The sequence below is a fragment of the Dermacentor albipictus genome, chromosome 1 (genome assembly GCF_038994185.2).
Source record: "Dermacentor albipictus isolate Rhodes 1998 colony chromosome 1, USDA_Dalb.pri_finalv2, whole genome shotgun sequence".
NCBI lineage: Eukaryota > Metazoa > Arthropoda > Arachnida > Ixodida > Ixodidae > Dermacentor > Dermacentor albipictus.
In genome coordinates, this window is record NC_091821.1 from 249,745,471 (window position 1) to 249,765,247 (window position 19,777).

General features: G+C 41.9%; 1 protein-coding gene across 1 annotated transcript in view; it reads right to left on the bottom strand.

Moving 5' to 3' along the window:
* Window positions 1-1,356: 1,356 nt before the first annotated feature.
* nst (phosphoglucomutase 3-like protein nst) overlaps window positions 1,357-19,777 on the bottom strand; it is a 42,591-nt gene continuing 24,170 nt past the window's right edge. The window contains exons 10-16 of the mRNA XM_065430266.2: window positions 14,729-14,830; window positions 14,583-14,638; window positions 14,450-14,513; window positions 10,177-10,299; window positions 9,965-10,086; window positions 7,188-7,239; window positions 1,357-6,782 (exon numbers count right to left, since the gene is read on the bottom strand). Coding sequence (XP_065286338.1) covers window positions 6,693-6,782; window positions 7,188-7,239; window positions 9,965-10,086; window positions 10,177-10,299; window positions 14,450-14,513; window positions 14,583-14,638; window positions 14,729-14,830 — 609 coding nt within the window. The 3' untranslated portion in view covers window positions 1,357-6,692. The remainder of the gene's footprint in view (window positions 6,783-7,187; window positions 7,240-9,964; window positions 10,087-10,176; window positions 10,300-14,449; window positions 14,514-14,582; window positions 14,639-14,728; window positions 14,831-19,777) is intronic.

Genomic DNA, 19,777 nt, shown 5'->3' on the forward strand with positions numbered 1-19,777 from the left:
GCAAGACACTGCCCTTTGTGTTATCGTACATATTCTGCCTGCCAATTTCTTCCCATTCTTGTAGATCTCCATGGTCTTTTTTGTTTTCATTCTTTGCATCCAGTGCTCCGTTTTCTCCCTCACTTTCTTTCTGAAGATATCATGGTTGTCTATTTACACTTTCAATTAACCTGTACTTGGTTGCCCACTTTCCTTGACCTCTTTCTCCATTCTGTGTCCACGCTTTTAAAGTACAGATACTTGCGCACTTCAGTCACCCATTTATTTTTACCCATATTCCCGAGTCTTTCTTCAAAACGTAATTTTGCTCTGCGCTTCTCCGACTTCAAAAGGGGCCCAAGCCATTTCACCCTGCACTGCCTGATTTGTGATTTTGTTGGCTAACAAAGCCAACTGGCCCGTCAATCTTTGGTAAACTTCGAATCGCAACAAGGTATCCAATTTAGAGCACACAATGACATTTATGAACGCTGGCACTGGAACCATTACTCCTCTTCAGATTAAATACACCACCTCTTATTTATTGCAGCCCCGAAGTGCTTTGTTTCATTATTGCTGCATTCCACTTCCCCTTTTTGGCGTACCTCATAATCAGACGGTGATTTTAGCATGTAAAATCCTACAATTTTTTTCCACTTCCCCTTCATTTTCAGGTTATATTGGTGGGTGCTTGAGTAAGCCTTTTCTTCGTTTATGTATACGCCAGGGTACTTATATTGCTTGACTATGGGTATGACTTGCTGTTGAATTGACACCACGTAATTACTTGTCTCTTCATTAAAGATCATAATTCCCAATTTCTCTGTTCTAAACTTAAGGCTTTAAGGCCCAAGGACACCTAGCTGGCCTTTCTGACTATGCTCAGGTCACCTGCATCTTGCCTTGTACCCAACTCCACCAATCATTCCCCTCACTGCCACTCAGACATCAGGACAGCTTGAATTGTATACTAGTAGTGGTACTATGGCCTCGGATAACAAACGGTGCAGATCACAGATGGCATCACCGATACCGTCATAGCCATCTATCACCGATACACGTTTCTCATAAGCCAATGGGCAACATGGGTTGTAAGAATGATGCAGTAAAAGATAAAAATTTGTGTTGTACCATCCTTCGAGTCCCAGGAATGTTTTTCTACTTCAACAAATTAAGTGGCAGAAAGGGTTTGATGAACATAGAAGCCCAGCAAGGGAGCTAAAAATTTGACACACAGTGCCAACTAATACAGACAAAGCAAGATGGCCTGATAGCCCAACGCATACTGCAGAGTTAACTTCAAGCTATTACTGCACTGATACACAGCTTCGTAGGCAGTTCAGTGCACCTATCACATTACTTGAATACACCAGCTCAAAAACTGCAATAAAAGTGTTTATTAATAAATCAAAATGTATAGAAGACATAACAAAGCTGAAATAAAATGTGGCAAAATAGAATGGCCACAATGGCAAGCCAAATATAACAGGCAAAAATGTGCGCCATAGGAAAATAAATAAAACTATGCACCACCTTTGCCAACCACACAGAAACAGTCACCACATTGTGATTAGACCCCAGGGATTTGAACACTTTCAATAAAAAGTGTGTCTTGGTATTATTTTTATAGTTAGACACAAACAAAGGGAGTATGCTGGAAGCTCAGTACAGGAGCTTAGTTGCTTGTAGCAGTTGATTTTTGCTCTCCTGTTCATGTTTCATATTCATGCATTTTTGCAGCATGAAAAAAAAAAAGACTCCAACTCACTCACCATGCTACTGACAAAAGCAAACTGTAATGGACAATTTAAAAGAAAACTAATAAATAAGCTTCAAAAGTATTTGCTCTCTACTAGCCCTGAGAATGGAACCCACTGCTAAAATATCACTAAACAGTTCTTTAATCGTACCTAGTTGTGATGCCAAGCTTTAAAACATCCAGCCAGAAATACCGGAGTTGCGGAGAGCAGACACAAAGGTTCGTGGAAAACTCTAAAAACAACCCCACATGTGCCACTCTGGTACTATGTATCAGAAACGCCCATTAACCTGTCTCCCAGAAAATTATAAAAGAATCTAATGCCCCAACATTTTAGTTAATTTGCATTCTATTTCGGTGGTGTAATTTCACAAATGGTATGATCAAAGAACTCTATGGTTATTGAATACAGTCCATAAAGTGGACTATGCCATCACAAAACCAGAGGGATAAAAGAGCCTCCAGCAGCTCCACAAGCAAACACAAGAAACAGTTGGCACAAGTGAGGTCTGTCAAGAGCCACCACAAAGCATTATCACAGGGAAGGGATACAGGCAAAAATAGACCAATACAACTCTTAAGTATCTGCTTCAACAACCTACCCATTAAATATATATATATATATATACATATACGTGCATGTATACATATACAACTCTTATTTGCCAAAGATTACTCATTTGAAAGAAAAAGAAAAACACCTGGTGAATATTACCAAGGTAACAAATGTCCAGGAAATATCCCACTTAGGTCACTTATGACTAAAGGTCAAGAAGGTTTGAAAGCAACTGAAGAAAGACTGCCAAAGCCTACAAAAACCAACCTCAGCACTATATTCACGTACGTGGAAATACTGGAAGAAATGTGTGCATAATAGGACAGCCTCAAATCTCAATATACGTGAATGAAACCAGTGGTTCAGAGATTTCTTCAAGCACAAAAGTGGGCAAGCAGAATTTAGTAAGAGTTTCCACACTACTTCATGCCTACTGTGCCGGCAATGTCATTATGAAAAAATAGGTTAAAAAAGAAAGAAATCTCGCTTAATCCATTAAAAGTGCCATTTAATACACAGTTTAAGGTCTTGTGGATTGTCAATTCAAATGCTGCTCCTGAAGATTCATTGAAATGCACGTGTATTCAGTACAACAAAATATGTGCACACATTTGCAACACACGAGACCAAGTACTGTATGGTGTGGTGCATCATTAAAGGGACACTAAAGGCAAATACTAAGTCAAGTTAAAGTGATAGATTAGTGCTCGAGAATCTCTAAGGCGACAATATTATGACGAACAGAGCCTTAATAACAGAGAAATTGAGGTAGCTGCAGGACATAATTAGCGACTCTTCCAGGACATTCAAGTATTTGCCTGATGATGATGAAAACACTCCTCAGTTAAATCACCCTTTACAAAAATTGTTGGGTCCCAAAAGTGTGTACTCTGCAATTGTATACGTTATTTATGTTAAATAAACTTTCAAACTCATTGCACAAATTATCCTTGTATTGTATTATAAGACGAAAGAAAATGCTGCTTGTTCGGTTCTATTTCACTTTTAGAAAAAACTCATTGAAATAACCCTAATAACGACGCACGCGGTCAAAAGGCTTCGTTTTCGCTCGATTCCGTACCACCCACGCTTTTGCGTTTCAGTAGTTATCGCGTAGTGCCCCACTGGTTTTGCTGGCTCGCGAAACTCGCACAAACTGCAAGTAGTGGAGAATTCAACTTCCGTGTGATGTCGCGGATGCCCGAACGGTCTACGCCCCTTGACCAAAAAGCAGCTGCAGCGGCAAATCCACCGCTCTTTCTTGGCTTGGTGCCACTGTTTGTCGGGTGCCGTTTTATTCACCGAAGACAGCAAAGGGTGGTGATGGCATACACTCCAAGAAAAGTTTGCCCCCTTTGGGGCGTATATCTGCCACACAACAATAATCGTCATCTGCCTTGATGCGTTTCCTTTCTTGAAAATGCCGCGCCCGCTACTTTCCTGTCGGAAATACTATGTCATGCTGATAATGCGCATGCCGTTCGTTACTGGAAAGTATCGGGCTCGCAGTGTTAAAGAAAGAAAACGCATTAAGTCAGATGACGATTATTGTTGTGTGGCAGATATACAGCCCAAAGGGTGCAAACATTTTTTAGAGTATGCAACATCACCACTCCCCCTGTTGGGTGGTGGGAGACTTAAATTTCGATAAATATATTCAAGCCCTTCAGATTCAATTTTCTCGTAAATTAAGTATTTTCTTGGCATGAAACAAGCATTGCGAGGTTTCTGGTATGGTACTTGAACAGTCCACGCCGACTTAATATTTGCCTTTAGTGTCCCTTTAAGCACTGATAAAAAGACATACCTCCTTAAACTTGTTTCACTCTGCTTAGCAATAAGAAATCTTACAAAATGTTCAAGTCTGCAGTTTTTCTAGCTTTATTATGGCCATGAGTGAAAAATTGAAAATTTTTCTAGCCACTGAAGATTGCACTGCAGACACTGCAGTGTTATCTGTGAATAGACATCAATCCAAGTGCATAAAGTGCATAGCTTGGTATGCAAGTAGAACAAGAAACTATATAAGTACAATGTAATCTCTTGATGAAAAAGAATATTCATAGTGCCACGAAATACTTCAACTCCCAGGGGAATAAGCATCACTGAAACTTGAATTAAGCATCCAATAATCGCTGTCTTGAGCCAACCTCATGCGCACTATACGTGATAATTTCCCAAATTTTGTTGCTAATTTTCTGATTAACACCTCCTATAACAACCTCCTATATGAACACGACAATCAATTTTCTGATGTCACTAGCTAAGTCTTTTTTTTTCCCCCACTTGGTATACACTCTGGCAGTCTACCACTGGTGGGGTGACCTGCCTAAAGCTTATGTTCTGAGCATGCCCTCCCCAAAACTATTTATTCCACACTACAAGAGTCAAAGTACTTGCCCAAGTGTTCTCCTCAGCTTTTTTTCAACACTTAACTGCTAATGATGAAAGATCAGTGCTAAGTAAAATATAACTTTCTAAAATAAATTAAGGGACAAATATACAACATTTAAAAACAGTGTAGCAAGCTACATGAAGTGCTACTAAGAGTGTCAGACCTCCAAACTAGCACTACAGACAAACCACTTTTTACTTTCTTTGCAAGTGAGGTGATTCTAACACGCACCTACCTAGTTCAACACGTTTGTCACAGACTTATCATAGGACCTAATCAGAACTTCTGCACTGAGGTTGCTTAACACCAGTAGCATGGCAATGGCATAAGATTCATAACAAACTTCTCCTCCAGCAGACCTTCTGCAATCAGCAATGTGCTACTTAAGAGTTCTGTGTCGTAGCAAGAAGAGGCTTTCTGATTACTTATAGCAAAAAGGGGAAGGCTTAGAATTCCAAGAAGGCCAAGTTGCTTGAGAAACTAGTGTGAAGGTGCTAACAAAGCTCACCTAAAGTTTGGGGACAAAATAGACTCCAAGAAAGTAAAGAGCACACAACACAGATCTGCTCCAACAGAGAGAATGTGAAGGCAGCAGACACTTGCACATTTGCATTCCTCATGCTTTGGTAAACTTAGCTTGAAAGATAGGTAGTGCACAAGGAAAGCAACAATTGGCCAAAGTCAGCGGCTAATGCAGAATTGAAGAGGCACAGCAAAGCAACAAATACGACCAAACAAGGTCACACCCTAAGCAACAAGCGGTTGGAATGACATGCACAACCTCAGTATCAGCACGTTTCCAAGCTACTACATGGGTATGAGAAATACCCAACGCTTGCAGCTGCCTACCTATACAAGCCACATCTATGCTTTAGAAGAGATACAGCTGGAGGTAAGAACAAGCTTGACTGGCACTCAGCAAAGACATCACTCAGAGTAAAAATGACAAGATTGTGCTATGCCAAGGTATGAGGGCCTGCCTTTCATTCAGGCAGGTAAAGGTATGTCATGATAAAAGTACAAAAGGCACGCTTCCCGAAGAGGCGTGCAATAGATTGGCCCGACAGGGCTGCAGAGCAAAACAGTTCCATTAAGTATATCGTGTAAAAACTACTCCCCTACCTGCAACAAAATGTCACTTGTAGCTCGGCACCAGAATGCACCAAGCACCCAATGCGAAGAGCACCTATTACTGGATGAACAGAAAAGTAAAGCCACAAGGACGCAGAGTGCACAAGCTGCTGGCACAAGGGTAATGGAAGGTCGCTGCCACAATGCACAAAACACAAGTGGGGCTTGTGTATTGCCTCACCAAAACAATTGCATCAGTGACACCAACAACTACTCAGGTCAGCCTCCCAAGCTAGTACACAGTCTTTTCCTATTACATAGTAGAGGTGGTGACTTGCAGGAATACTGCAGCACATTTCATAACAGACATGCACACACACCCTCACACATGCTTACTTATGCTGTGGCAGCAGACCAGCTCAGAAACATCCAGAAGAACAGTTGATTATCACAAAAGCCACCAGCAAAATGCTATTAACTCGAAATGCTGAGTGGAAGCTTAGAACAGGATGAGAGATGGTTCCAATAACATGGCTGACCTCATGACATGTTTCTGGCACACAGACAGAAACGGAAACATGATCCATGGTCCCTTGGGGACAAAAGCTTGTGCAAGCCACAAAAGTAACTCTCTCAAACCAAGCCCGCCTACATCTGGAGGACATCTTGTTCACACTTCACTGAAACCCTCGCAGGAATAGCACAGTGCCAGGCAGAGATAACATAGTAAATGTCTGAGACAGACCACAGTGTGCCATTAAGATCAAATTTTCTTGCCCTTATTGAAAAATTTGCCTCCTCCCATAATTTCAGGTAAAAGTGTAACATTTACACTGATAGAAAAGGTGAACTTGGCTGGAGTGCTGTTGTCACTGTGGCCTCGCACGTGAAGGGCCGGTCCCTTTGATTTCAATGGCCCCAAAAGTCACACTTCAGGCCAGCAGCTTGGGCTTTTCACCGATACCACCGGCGAGTTCATAAACCTTCATGCCAACTTCGTAGGCGAGCTTGTTGGCTGCGTCCTGAAATATAGTGCGAACCATGTAAAACTAATTAGCTTACAGTAAAGGAATGTTTGCCAGCAGTACAATAGAATAGTAAGCAAAAGTCTGAGCAATACATAACTATTTTTGAATAAGGGAACCAATAAGTAGTTCCTAAAAATGGTAAAAGCAGAACATAATCAGCCATCACAATAACAGTATACTATGAGCACTGGTAGAAGGTGTCACAGGATGGCACCACCAGTGCTCAGTACTCGTGTCTACATCTTTGGTAATCAGTGAATGGTAATAAATATGCAAACAGGCTCTTGTATTAACTCCAACAGCACTACTTGAATGTCCGATCACATGCAGACTTCACATAGCACAAGTGTACTCAGGGTACTGACAGTGCACCTGTAATAGGAAAGAAGCTAAACTCACCTGAGTGCTAGCCTCTGCATAAACACGGACAATATCTTCAGTTCCAGATGGCCTAGAGAAAGGTAAGAAGAACTCAGCCTTCCATAGCAAATGTCAAGGAGTGAAGGATTTCAGAAACCCAATTTCCTTAGCATATGTAACACCTTATCCTTTCAGGTCTGAATTTTGTTTTTAGCATCAAAAGCGTATATATATATATATATATTGAGAATCTGAATGAGGAAAAAAAATATGTTCGCAGCGAAGTTTTCTGTAATATGTAGAAGCCTTCACGTAGCTTGTGACATCTCAAATCCCTAAATTTGCAGTGCTTAGTCTGTGAATTAGGGTCACAAATTATTTGAAGGATGTTTCAAGTAGCCAGTCTTATGTGGCAGGCTCCAGGGATATTATGAGAAGCCAACAAACACTGACACCACGGACAACATAGGGGAAATTACTTGTGCTTAATAAATGTAATGAAGAAACGATAAATTAATGGAAATTAAAGTTGATGAAAAAACAACTTGCCGCAGGTGGGAACCTAACCCACAACCTTCGCATTTCGCGTGCGATGCTCTACCAATTGAGCTACCGCGGCGCTGTTTCCCCATCCACTTTCTTGGGTATTTATGTGTGCTAGTAGAACCCTGGAAGTGTTAGCCAGCACCATCACTTCGATTGGTAGAGCATCGCACGCGAAATGCGAAGGTTGTGGGTTCGGTTCCCACCTGCGGCAAGTTGTTTTTTCATCAACTTTAATTTCCATTAATTTATCGTTTCTTCATTACATTTATTAAGCACAAGTAATTTCCCCTATGTTGTCCTTGGTGTCAGTGTTTGTTGACTTCTCATGATATTACTAATAATAATCGGGCCCCTCGGTTAACCCCCTTTCAGGCTCCAGGGATGCGGCACAGAGCCTTATTAACAGTGTGCTGCAATGTGTATATACCTATGTATATGTATATATACATATCCACATACAATGTGTATATGTGAATGCTGTATATAACATGTAAGCCCGTTTCTTGTACATGCAATAACAATAAACTTGAACTTGTGTGGACATTTTCGAAATTTCAGGAAAAGCCAGTGGTCCATGCTACAAAGTCTAGATAAGTAATCAGAATTGCTTAAGTAACCAGAAGTGCTAGAAATGTGATTTTTCACATCAGTTTTCACTACGATTTGCTCTTAATCAGACATAGCTCATAAGTCACTGTGACTCCTACAGGAATCATTAAACCAGAAAGAATTTTAAGCTTGCACATTTTGTGAAGTTCAACCCGTTCAAACCCCAACTTTTAGAATGTCTTTTAGATTCACTATATCTTATCCAGTTTATTTTATAACAGAAGAAGCATAATCACGTTTGAAAGGTTTTTACCCTTAAAACTTTCTTAAAATTGCTTCTTAGAGACCACAGGGATGATAGAGCATAAAAATGGCTTCAACCTGTGGCTTCAATAGACAAATTAAACTTTAGAGAAATAATAAAACACACAAACTGAATGCCTTCGTGTTCTTGTTTTACTTCGCACCACAGAGACAGAGATGTACACTTCCGTTTTGTCTGCTTATTCCCACATCGTGCAGTCACATGTGCAAAAGTAGGTATGTCACTTTCTACCATGTTCCAGCACGTGATCATGCACTATGAACCACTTGTGTCTGCTTCAGTATTCGCGTAGTATTGACTTATACCACAAGCCACATGTTCTTGTGCACAGCGCACAAAATTGTGTACTGCGCAAAACGAGACAAAGGCAACAGCTCACACGCGACGCCGTCAGCAGAAGTGCGCCGCACAGCAAAAAAGCAAGGGGAAAAAAATGACGGGGCCCATGACGTACGCGTCCCGCAATCCTCAGGCTCCGGTAAGGGAGAACGCAGGGAAGGAATTTTGCTTGTGGAGGCTAGACGGGGCAAGTGGAGAGAGCACCTCTCTTGGCAGGGGCCCTTGCCACCTGAAATCCTGGGTTTGCAGTACTGAAATGTTTATATCTCAACTATTAATGAACCAATATAAAAATTCTTGCAGCAGAACACTCCCTAGAGCTCACGTAACAACTTCCAGCGTATTAGTAAAATTTACTATGCGGCCTGATGAGGGGCCCTTCAAAGGGCCCCTACCAAGCCCCATCAGAAATTTTGGTTATACACTGTAAATGTAAAATGCCATCTAGGCAGTATTATACCAAACTTTTTCAAACTGGCTCATTATTAGAGGAAATGGAAAAAATTAAAATGTTGCATTGCCATGCTACCAGGAGGAGAGCTTCACTGCCAACATAGACTCTCTCTCTTTGCCTCGATTGACGTCCGCAAGTGACGTTTCTTCTCTGCCTTCTCCCATACTGGAGCCCCAAAACTACGTCACATTAAGATCTAAAGCCCCACTTACTTTTTTTGCCTTCTTTTCTTTTTTTTCTTTTTTTTTATGCATGGCATATTTACTGTGGTGGTTCTGAGCATTTTGCAATTGACTGAATTCACATGCCATAATCTGCTACAAGTACAAGCGAGACTTGCTTGAATCTAAGGGCACAGGGGCTGCCATTTGGATTTTAAGCTGTTTTCGCTGCATACATCAGCGCAATACCTTGCAGACGCCACTGTTAACATGTTATCTACAGGCCACATTTGTCTGTGCAATTTTCAAAGTCCAAACTTGTTAGGGCCCTTTAAGGTTCTATTGGAGAGTAATGGAAAAGCTTCAAGGTATAACATGGGGAAAAAAAGAAAACTAAGAAGAAAAGGAACAGTGCTTAGTTTAAGATGCATTATAACCTCACCTGACAAAAGCTCTTCCATTGTGGTAGCCTTGAACTAATTGATCTATTGCAGGCTGCAAGTCACTTGGTGACAGGCACCGGCGCTCTGCATTGGTGGTTGTAATTATGTTCCGATTTGCTACCTGGATAAAGATGACCATGTCTCTATTAATACAAAGCAAGACTTCACAGGAAGCAAAGTAAAGGCACTGTGTGTTTGCACAGTAACTTACATGAATTTTCAGTTGCCTATTCGGAAGTTCAGCGTAAAAGGAGTTCCACTCAGGGGCACAGATGCCCTTGGCATGAAGAACGGTCTCCACTAGTAGCATGTCTGAGATGGCATCCCCCACCGTCTGCAGAGAGAATCCCATCCTTCAGTGCTACCTCTAATGCACAGTAAAAAATTAATGCATTCAATTTATTGTATTTGCATTTAAATAATGTGACCACGAATATGGGTAACACGAGAGGGGACTTTCGGTCTGTTAGAAAAAGAAAAACAAACATTTATTACGAATATTATGAAAGAAAACAGGAAACAATGAACAACAACAAAAAAAAACCCTGACACTCGAAAGACTTTAATCCTCATTACTGCGAACTGCCCTCGCAAAATAATGTGAAAGGACGAGTTCCGACGTCTTGGTCACTATTGGCGTAGACGCAGTCATCCTTTGTGACACCTCCCTAAGACTAGTGACAAACGGCACTTTGTAAATGCCTGTGACACAATCAAACATGGCAAAGCCTTTCCCAGATTGGCGCGGGGCGCTGTGATCCACCACGCAATTTCGAAGACCAATCACTGCACGCCTGCACAACAGCGTCTAACATCTTGCTCAAAGTTGCAATTAATATGCTGTAACCACATTGATGCAGCATTAACAGCATTCTAAATCAGAAAAAGAAAGACATTGCAAAATGCACAGTGGCTACTCCCAGCTCGCCGCTCTTGCGCGAGGTGAAGTGGCTGTGAGCACAGAGAGCACAGCGAGCAGGTGAAAATGACATTTTTAAAAATATAAATTACATTGATGACACAAACCCGAATACTATAATGCGAGACACGATTCTGGGGGCAAAAATTCCAAGGAAAGGGGGTGGGGGGACGAAAGAAAGAAACTCGCATTATATTCGTGCAACTATAATAAATTATGTGAACAAGAAAAATGCGACGCTACAGTTGGAGGATACGGCTGTGATGAGCTACCGAGTAAAATACAGAGGAATCTCGCTGTGTACACAAAAAACTCACTGTACTGTGCCACTTATGCCTTTTCTCTCAGTATGCTACAGTTCACAGGCATTAAAACCTGGAACAGACTCCCAGCAGGAGTTATTAATTCCTCAAACTTCCCCAGTGCCCTGAAACAATATTTTTTTTCCTTGTTAACCCTTTACTGCACCTTGTTGCATTTATGCAACATTCCGATGAACGGCGTTAAAAACAGAAGCAAAGTCCGTTTGGAGCTGCCTGTACACGTTGTTGCATTTCCGCAACATACTTCTAAAAAACGGCGCCTTGTGCTGCTATCTGTGCTCATCCTTCACATCTCCTAGCGAAACAAACGTGGCAGAGGCTGCACGCGCCCGCGAGCACTGATCAAGTTTTGCCAATTGTAAATGCATTTCTCCATAAGATAAAGCGCAAAAAAAATTCTTACGCTAAGCTCCACATCCTCCTGACTCTGTAGATTCAAAAAAACTTTGTTATCTCAGAATAGTTTGTTGATCACGACAGAATGTTGCTATGTTGCACAAATGCAATGTGTACATGGTTTACTTTCTTTGGAAAAGAAATGGCTCCCAAACACTATTATGGCCGAGCAACTCCTCCTGACAGTGAAGGCAGCGACTTTTTCAGGAGTGACGACAACCAAGGGTGCAAGTCCGTCTCGATTCAATATGTGTGCAAGATGTTTTCTGGTCGAATTTCCTTTTTTTTTTTTCCTAACAGAATGCGGTACATCCGCACGCTGCCGTGTCCCATCGTTACGGGCAAAACCTTACCTCTGTGCTTCAATGTTCTAAATTTTGACAATAATGCAAAAACACTGCATTGTTTCCTGGCTGCACAGGGATCTGCATGACATATTGCACAAAGTGTGGGAACCACCTGTGCTGCACAAACAAAAACAATTGCTCCTTTTTGTTCCACACTAAAACATAAGTGCACCAATGATCGTCACGTGCAAATAAACATCTGAGTATGAATCGTACTAAGCCCTATTTTTCATCTTCAACTTCTTTATTTGCACATTATTGCAGATATGCAACATACCCTTTTTCTGCAAATTCCAACCACATAAATTCACTAAAGTTGGTTTCCAGGGGAGTGCAGCTACTTTTTTGCTTCCCTACAACTCCATGAATAATATTTTGAGCAAACAAAAAATTGTGCAGTAAAGGGTTAAAGACAGAGTAAATCATCAATTTCATGATAGATCTGTACAAAGCAAGAATAATTATATTTTTTAGACTATTTTCTGCTTATTCTATGTAATTAGTATGATGCGATTGTGTTTTGTTATGCATAGAAATGGCATATTGCTCTCGTTTTTCTCATGTATGTATTGAATTTCATAAATTGTATGCTTTATCAGCCAGTTCAGTACTAATTGATATTGTTTGCAATTTTTTGTGGGAGACGTAAAAGAAATTGACATCACAATACACTTCCTTAGATTGCGATATGTATTCTCCTGTATTTGAACTGTGCCCCTTACACTGTTCTTTGGTACTCTGATGTATTCACTTCCTTTTAATTGACTTGTGAATTAACCATCAACACCTTTGTATATATAATTACTGTTGCTCTTATTTTATTCCTGCTATGCTAGGATTTCCTATATATTTTTTTATCAGACCTTCAAGTAGCCTTCGGCTACAGGTCCGACAAGTGATTGTTACTTGTGTATAATAATCTGAAAAAAAATAAATGTCTTTCAAAGACTTAAGTCATGGTGGATGTGATGTGGCTGACCTGACAGCTTTTCACAAGGACACTTGTTCCCACAGCACTCCAGCTCTCCCAGTAGCTATACCATACTTAGCGGTGGCAGTGGCATTTCTATGATGCTTATGCACAAAATAAAATGCCTTTTGGATGCCAGTTATATCCAACATGCTGCTGCATACAGCATGTGTGGCTTGTATCATGTGCACACATCAGTCTGTATGATGCAGATGGTGGCTTGTGTTTACATGATGCTGCATATCACACTTTGGTGCCAATGATAAACACCAATACACGCTGAAGCTTTAGCTCTGGCCCAACTCCGACGCAGCCTATTCAAATACATGTAAAACGCAAAAACGTTTTTCTGAGATAACCCCTGGACCGATTTTAATGAAATTTGTTGCATTTGAGAGAGAAAGTTGAATTCTAGTGACTGTTGGAAGCGGAATTTCGATTTAGGGCCTGAATTTTGTTTGAAAGATTTTCAAATATTCGAACATTTGAAAAAAATAGAAGCATGAAGTTTACAAATTCATAGCTCTGCATCAAGAACAGATATCGCGCTTCTGTAAACGGCATCCATTAAATCATTCAGAGACAAATTCGATATGTCAGTTTACATCTTACGTGAATTTGTTACGCTGGTTACAAGGGTTCTGCGAAAGCTGTATTTCCATATTACTAAATTTTTTCATATTCATGTGTAACATATCAATTTTGTCCGCTTTAGATGTACTATTAGATGAAATACACAGTATTGTATTATCATTTTTCGTTGTTTAGTTAGTGTTGTAAACTTGACAGTTTCGTTTTTTGAAGATTTTCAATTTTTGCCGATTTTTAATAAAAAAATCTACGACCTAACTCAAAAATTCGAAACCAACAGTCACCAGATTTTAAGTTTTTCTTTTAAATGCAACAAACCTCGTCAGATTTGGTGCAGTGGTTGCCGAGAAAAACAAATTCTCCTTTTACATGTATTTAGATAGGAGAAGTCGAGCTAAAGCTTCCTCTTAAGACAGTTCGGTGGGTCTACGATGTTGCACACACTGCTGCTATTGAAACCATCAGTTTGCAGCTACTCGATGCTATGTATTCTTGAACATGCAGCGTGCATGATTACAGGACATTATACAAGATGAGCATAGAATTTAGCTCGCACTACATAAACATCTCTCTGATGTACCAAATAAACAATATTTTGAACTATTTTTCTTTTCCTCCAAGTCCTACATATATGAACTTGACTATTACAGTATAAGGGATTTCTAAGACTTGCACAAATTCGTAAATTCAAAGAAATGCAGCACTGTATACACAGTAGCACCAGCTGCTCTGAAGTGTTGGAAGCCATGGCAAATCCTAATATATGTTTACAAATAAAAGTGAGCGTATTTCTCTGGGTATTTATCTTTATAAGAGGCAAAAAAAAAAGTTGCTTCCCTGTGAGAACTACTGCTCCTTAATTAATGATAATCAAAATAGATCACACAATAAGCACATGTGTTCAGCAGCTCATGTAGGCACAATGAAAGAAAACCTACCTGGTTTATGAGGTCCATCGTGTGCAGAAGCTTCTTGGCAGCCTGTTGCCTCTCAGCATATTGGCTGAAAGAAAAATAAGAAAAATCCCACATGACCATGAAGCATGGCAACAATGCAAGAAATCCAACATACTTGCTATCATTGGCCAATTCTTGGATGGCCTGCTGTGCCTTCTCACTAAAGAGTACCTGTTTTTGCAGAAAAACACAGTACGAGATGAACAGCATCACAACAAACAATTGGAAGAAAAAGCACATAAAAGAAAAGCACAGCCTTACAGTGCCATGACCATTGGCTTCAAAGTAGATTCCAATATCTGCCTTCTGGGCCTCCCGGTGCAAATGCTTAATTCCTGTGGGTACACACTTCACGGGTAACTTCTGCAAAAGACAGTAAGAGCTGTCTAGCCGAAAAGGAATGTGAAAAAAAAATTGCAGATATGTACTAAGTATTATACATTTGCATCACTTTAAGTCAATGGCATGTACGCTCATCAACAAATGAAGCCTGAATGTGAAAGAACAAGGCAGAACATCTCTTAAGAGCAATAGTTTAAGAGTGTCACATTGATATGTAGCCAGTTGCCAAGGTGGTGCTGGTCCAAACTAAGTGTGCCACCAGTTCGAACCCATTGATAAGTTCTAGCTTGTTTAGAGAAGAGGGCTTCCAGGGAGCTTTCCAAAAAGGAAAAGGTACTAGGAAAAGTACATTGCTGCACAAGGGGAAAACCTTGAAGGAAAAAATGGTCAAACTTTGGTACAGCAGCTACCTTAAAACCTTGCCCGGTCTCAGAGTTGTATTATCATATCTGAGATAGTAGCTGACTCTAGCTTCAGTTGAGCCACATGACGACTTTTTAAAGGCAAACAGGTAAACTCTTTACACTAATATGGAAGCATTTTTCGTTGTAAACACTCTGGAATAAACCTTGTACAGTTCAACCTCGTTAGCACGAAGTCGCATTGGACAAGAGAATACCTCTGTTATATCCTATATTTATTATAAACATAGAAGCAGATACCAGCAAAAATATATCCCGATCAGGTCTATGCAAAAGAAATGCAAGCGGGATGCCTCTAACGGGCCAGCAAAGGGTCTCCTGAGGATTTTGACGACTCATCAGCACCTGAACCTTGGCACAGGAACAACACTAAATTACATACACATGCTCTTGCACTGCAGTGAATATGCAAGTGCGCGATCGGTGTTATCGTGTGGGATCGGCAAGTTGGTTTGCCAGCTACTATCCAACCAAGTCAAGCCACTAGCCGAAATGCCAACGCCGTCAACATACTTTTCGGACACAGAGGGGGCTGTCCATGGATCCGTACTCCATAAATCCATACAGAGCGGGCTGCGCATAGATCCGTACTCTGCTACTACGTACATCAGTCTAGCCCGTGCATCCGATTAGGCCGCGCTGCTTAAGCAACTAGGCCTAATAACACACAAGCCAATTGTGGCTGCCTCGTCTAGAGTCAGCCACCAAAGTTGTCATAACTCTGGCGGTAACTTTGGTCATGGATGCCACGTTTGCAGCACTGCATGTGCAATCCACCTTTTTCATTTTCCTATGCCCTCTGCTGCACGCCGCTGAAAACGTTTTGGAAGGGTGCCAGGGCTTTCGCCAGTTGACATGTCTACCTGCACCCATGTTGAGTGCACATCGGTCGTGCGTTTCATGGATAGCGCATAATTATTAATGGCTTCTCTGGGGCAGCACGTCGGTCGTTTCCCAGAAGCCATGTAGCACTCACTGACTTCCGGGTAAACAGGCCTAAATGCGCTGTTGCACTAACAGCGAGGCCAATAAAGGCACGCTGAGTTCCATTTGCCGACGTGGCTGCCTTTTTGTTGTCGCTGATTTCTGTACTTGCACCTCACTTTTTGTATTCTTTTTTGACATTCTTTAGACATTTTTCATATTCAAGAAATCTTCAAGCGCAGCCTTCCGTGTCAAATTTACCAATTTACCAAAGTTTACATCGACATTTACAGCCACAGATCATTGTTAGCGTCAAATACTTGGGGAAAGGTGCATCGCAGATATGAAATAATGTCAAAGCATAGCTAAACATACATAGCACATATAATTGTGCATATGAGCAGTGTTGTTCCACCCCGAGACAAGTCAATATGAATGGCTGAGCCGCCTGAACAACAGCAACTGTGATCCAGATACCTGTCATGGGCTGTTAATTTATGACTGAGTCTCGCTTTTTCTTAACTTCATCATTCTTACAGTTTGTGTGCCATATAGCATTATTAGAGAAAGCTATGCTTCCACAAGCACTAATAATATTTGGGGTTTTACGTGCCAAAACCACTTTCTGATTATGAGGCACGCCGTAGTGGAGGGCTCCGGAAATTTTGACCACCTGTGGTTCTTTAACGTGCACCTAAATCTAAGCACACGGGTGTTTTCGCATTTCACCCCCATCGAAATGCGGCCGCCGTGGCCGGGATTCGATCCCGCGACCTCGTACTCAGCAGCCCAACACCATAGCCACTGAGCAACCACGGCGGGTGCTTCCACAAGCACTAAGTTATAAGCCATGTTCTCTCACAAAAACGCGGATGTCATTGCTGACACCGTTAGTAACTGAGCCAGGTGGTTGTTTATGCTGCTGTACTGAATGCACCGTCTCGTTTCCCATTTGATGAAGAGGTAAACAGTGCATCTGTTGAATTAGGAAATGTCTCAACATAATGACACGTACAGACCTGCCCATCTACGTAGAAAAAATGACCGGCAGCCTGCGGGAACGGTGACATGCAGATGTTGGCACAGCACCGTGTTGCCGCTTGCCGTTTAGTGTGTACGCACTATGCAAAGTGAAGACAAGTTGATTTCAAACCGCTAAGGTTAGAACTGAACTATAAAAGCAGTTTCTGTCATCCTAACTGCTTACTTTTCAGTCGCGATCCACCGGCAATGGGTGCACGAACTCGACAGCGGCAGGCCTAGCCTTTGCTGAACATGACCAGCATTGGTTCAAACTTCATGTGCACAGCTTGAGAGAGTTGAAGCTTGTGCATTTCAACTTCGTGGGCATGTCATGGCTCATTTCGAACGCAATTAATTATATATATAAGCGAAGGCGCTGTGGCTATCACATTGTCGGTTTGATGGCCGATTGCGCCGGGTTCGGTTGAACGATAGTCAGCATGCAGATTTTATTGGTGCCGTTGACAAGAAATTCCGTCGCACTACGACAATTTGCACTCGTCGGTTGCGTTGTCATCGGCCTGGTATGATAAAATGGCCTTAGCTGCATAATACGCTAAATTGTCAGCCAACCATTGGCATTAGTGTCTTGTCAGTCTCATATCAACCAAGTGTTAAAGGGCCCCAGAAACGGTTCGGACAAATTTTGTAGATGCATAGGGTACAGCTAAAGTTAATCATTCGCACCACAAGTTGTGTGAAACGTCTCACATTAAGAGAGCCACGGATCATTAAAAGTTACCCTCCTCCATAGTCATGCATTTTTTCCTCAACTCGTTTGCCAAGTGATCGGGGTTAAGCTCCGCCTTCAATGACACTGCATCTTTATGGCACATTGTGTCGTCGACTTCTGGTTTTCTAGGAGCGAGCACTTGAAGGCTCTCCAAACTCTCCTCCAGCTGCCTGGCAGTCGACCCCAAGCGAGAGCTATCGAAGCAGCGCGCGTCGCGAGCATTCTGTCGCAGTGCCGAACATGTCTGGTATTCCAGTAACCACAAGCTAGCTGGGTGTTTCGACGAAACAGTGGAGGCATAAACTCAAGCTGATGAAGCAACTTTAGCGTAGACGTACGTGAGCTGCCTGATTGGTCTCCACGGTCCAGTCACCCGTTGGCACAGAACTTAACCAGCGAAACAAAGCGCTAATATTGCTGTAACCAAGTGTAAAACATTTTAAACATTTACAAAAACAATGTGTTAACGATTACACTCCTGTGAAAAATTTACACCAGCAGCAAAGAATACATTTTGTTACTGCTACTGTGTGTGGTTGAGCTCTGTGCCACCAGGAGGCTGCACCGTACAGACCATTCACATTTGCACTTCTGTTCATCCGGTGAAACGACACGCAAGGACACGGCCAGGCCGTGTCCCCTTGCACTTGCGTTTACCCTTATACCGGACTCACAAAACGTTATTGCATTAGTAATCTTCCAGTTAAAGTGACGGCCGCAAATGCGCAAATCCTGGCGCCAATCGGATAGTGGCAGTCCGATACGCTGCAGCCAATCCGCTCATCTGCTGCATTGCAGAGGGACATGATGTTGCAGCTTGACGTATTGCCAGTTTCTACATTTGCAGTCCACAATGCAACAAAGTTGAATCATAGTGCGCACAAAAAGACTGAGACCAACTCTGACCGCGGAGCTCTCGTCAAAATGGAGCACATTTTAACACAAGCAGACGACGCTCACTGTGTGCCACAAGTGCTTAAGTGCAGTGAGAAATTGTTCTCGTGCATTCTCTTTCTGTTACTTCTTTTTTATAGAAACAAATTAACTAACATTCCAACTATTATGAACATAATTTGTTCACCATAAAGGCGGAAAAATTATAGAAGATGTGCCCTGGGCAGCCAATCGGATAGCTCACCCACATGACGTTAATTGGGTGATTTATGTCATATGGGTAGGGGCGGCTAAAAATTCCGCTGAGCAGTGTGCTGCGATCGGAGCGATCTACATTTTTAAAACCTTGTAATAAATTGCACGCTTTACACGGAGCACTTAGATGCGTCAATTAATGATCAGAAGGACCTACTCTAACAAATCAGTACATTTGTACAAAATCGTCAAAATCGTTTCAGGGTCTCTTTAATTACTGTGCCTTAAACGAGTACGTGAAGTCAGGCATGCGCTGCCACCACCAGCAAGTGTGGGCCAACGCTACAAGAAGACTTCATCAGCAACATGATGTAAGTGTAACGCGGGGTTTTTTTGTTACATTTGCTAGCCATCAATGAAAGGCCGCAACTACGTGGCTCAAGATGTAGTCCGAACGAAGCCCTGGCCGCTGTTTGTTTTAAAGTGGAGTTGCAGTCTTACACTACACATGTTTCGGCACTGCACAGATATCGAGTTACCAGTGAAATTTCAACACCGTACATGGCACAAGTGTTTGCAGCAGCACACGTCAGAGCACTTTTCTTTTGTGTGTGTGTGTGTGGGGGGGGGGATTTTCTGCAGAGATCGGGCCGTGCTGCCATGCGCACAACCCTCCAAAACATTTCTCGATTAATCCACTAGGGTAAGGCGCATGTGCCATTGCGTAGTGAGAAAGGCGGATTCACGCCTGAAACACCGTCTGCCATCAGAAATTTC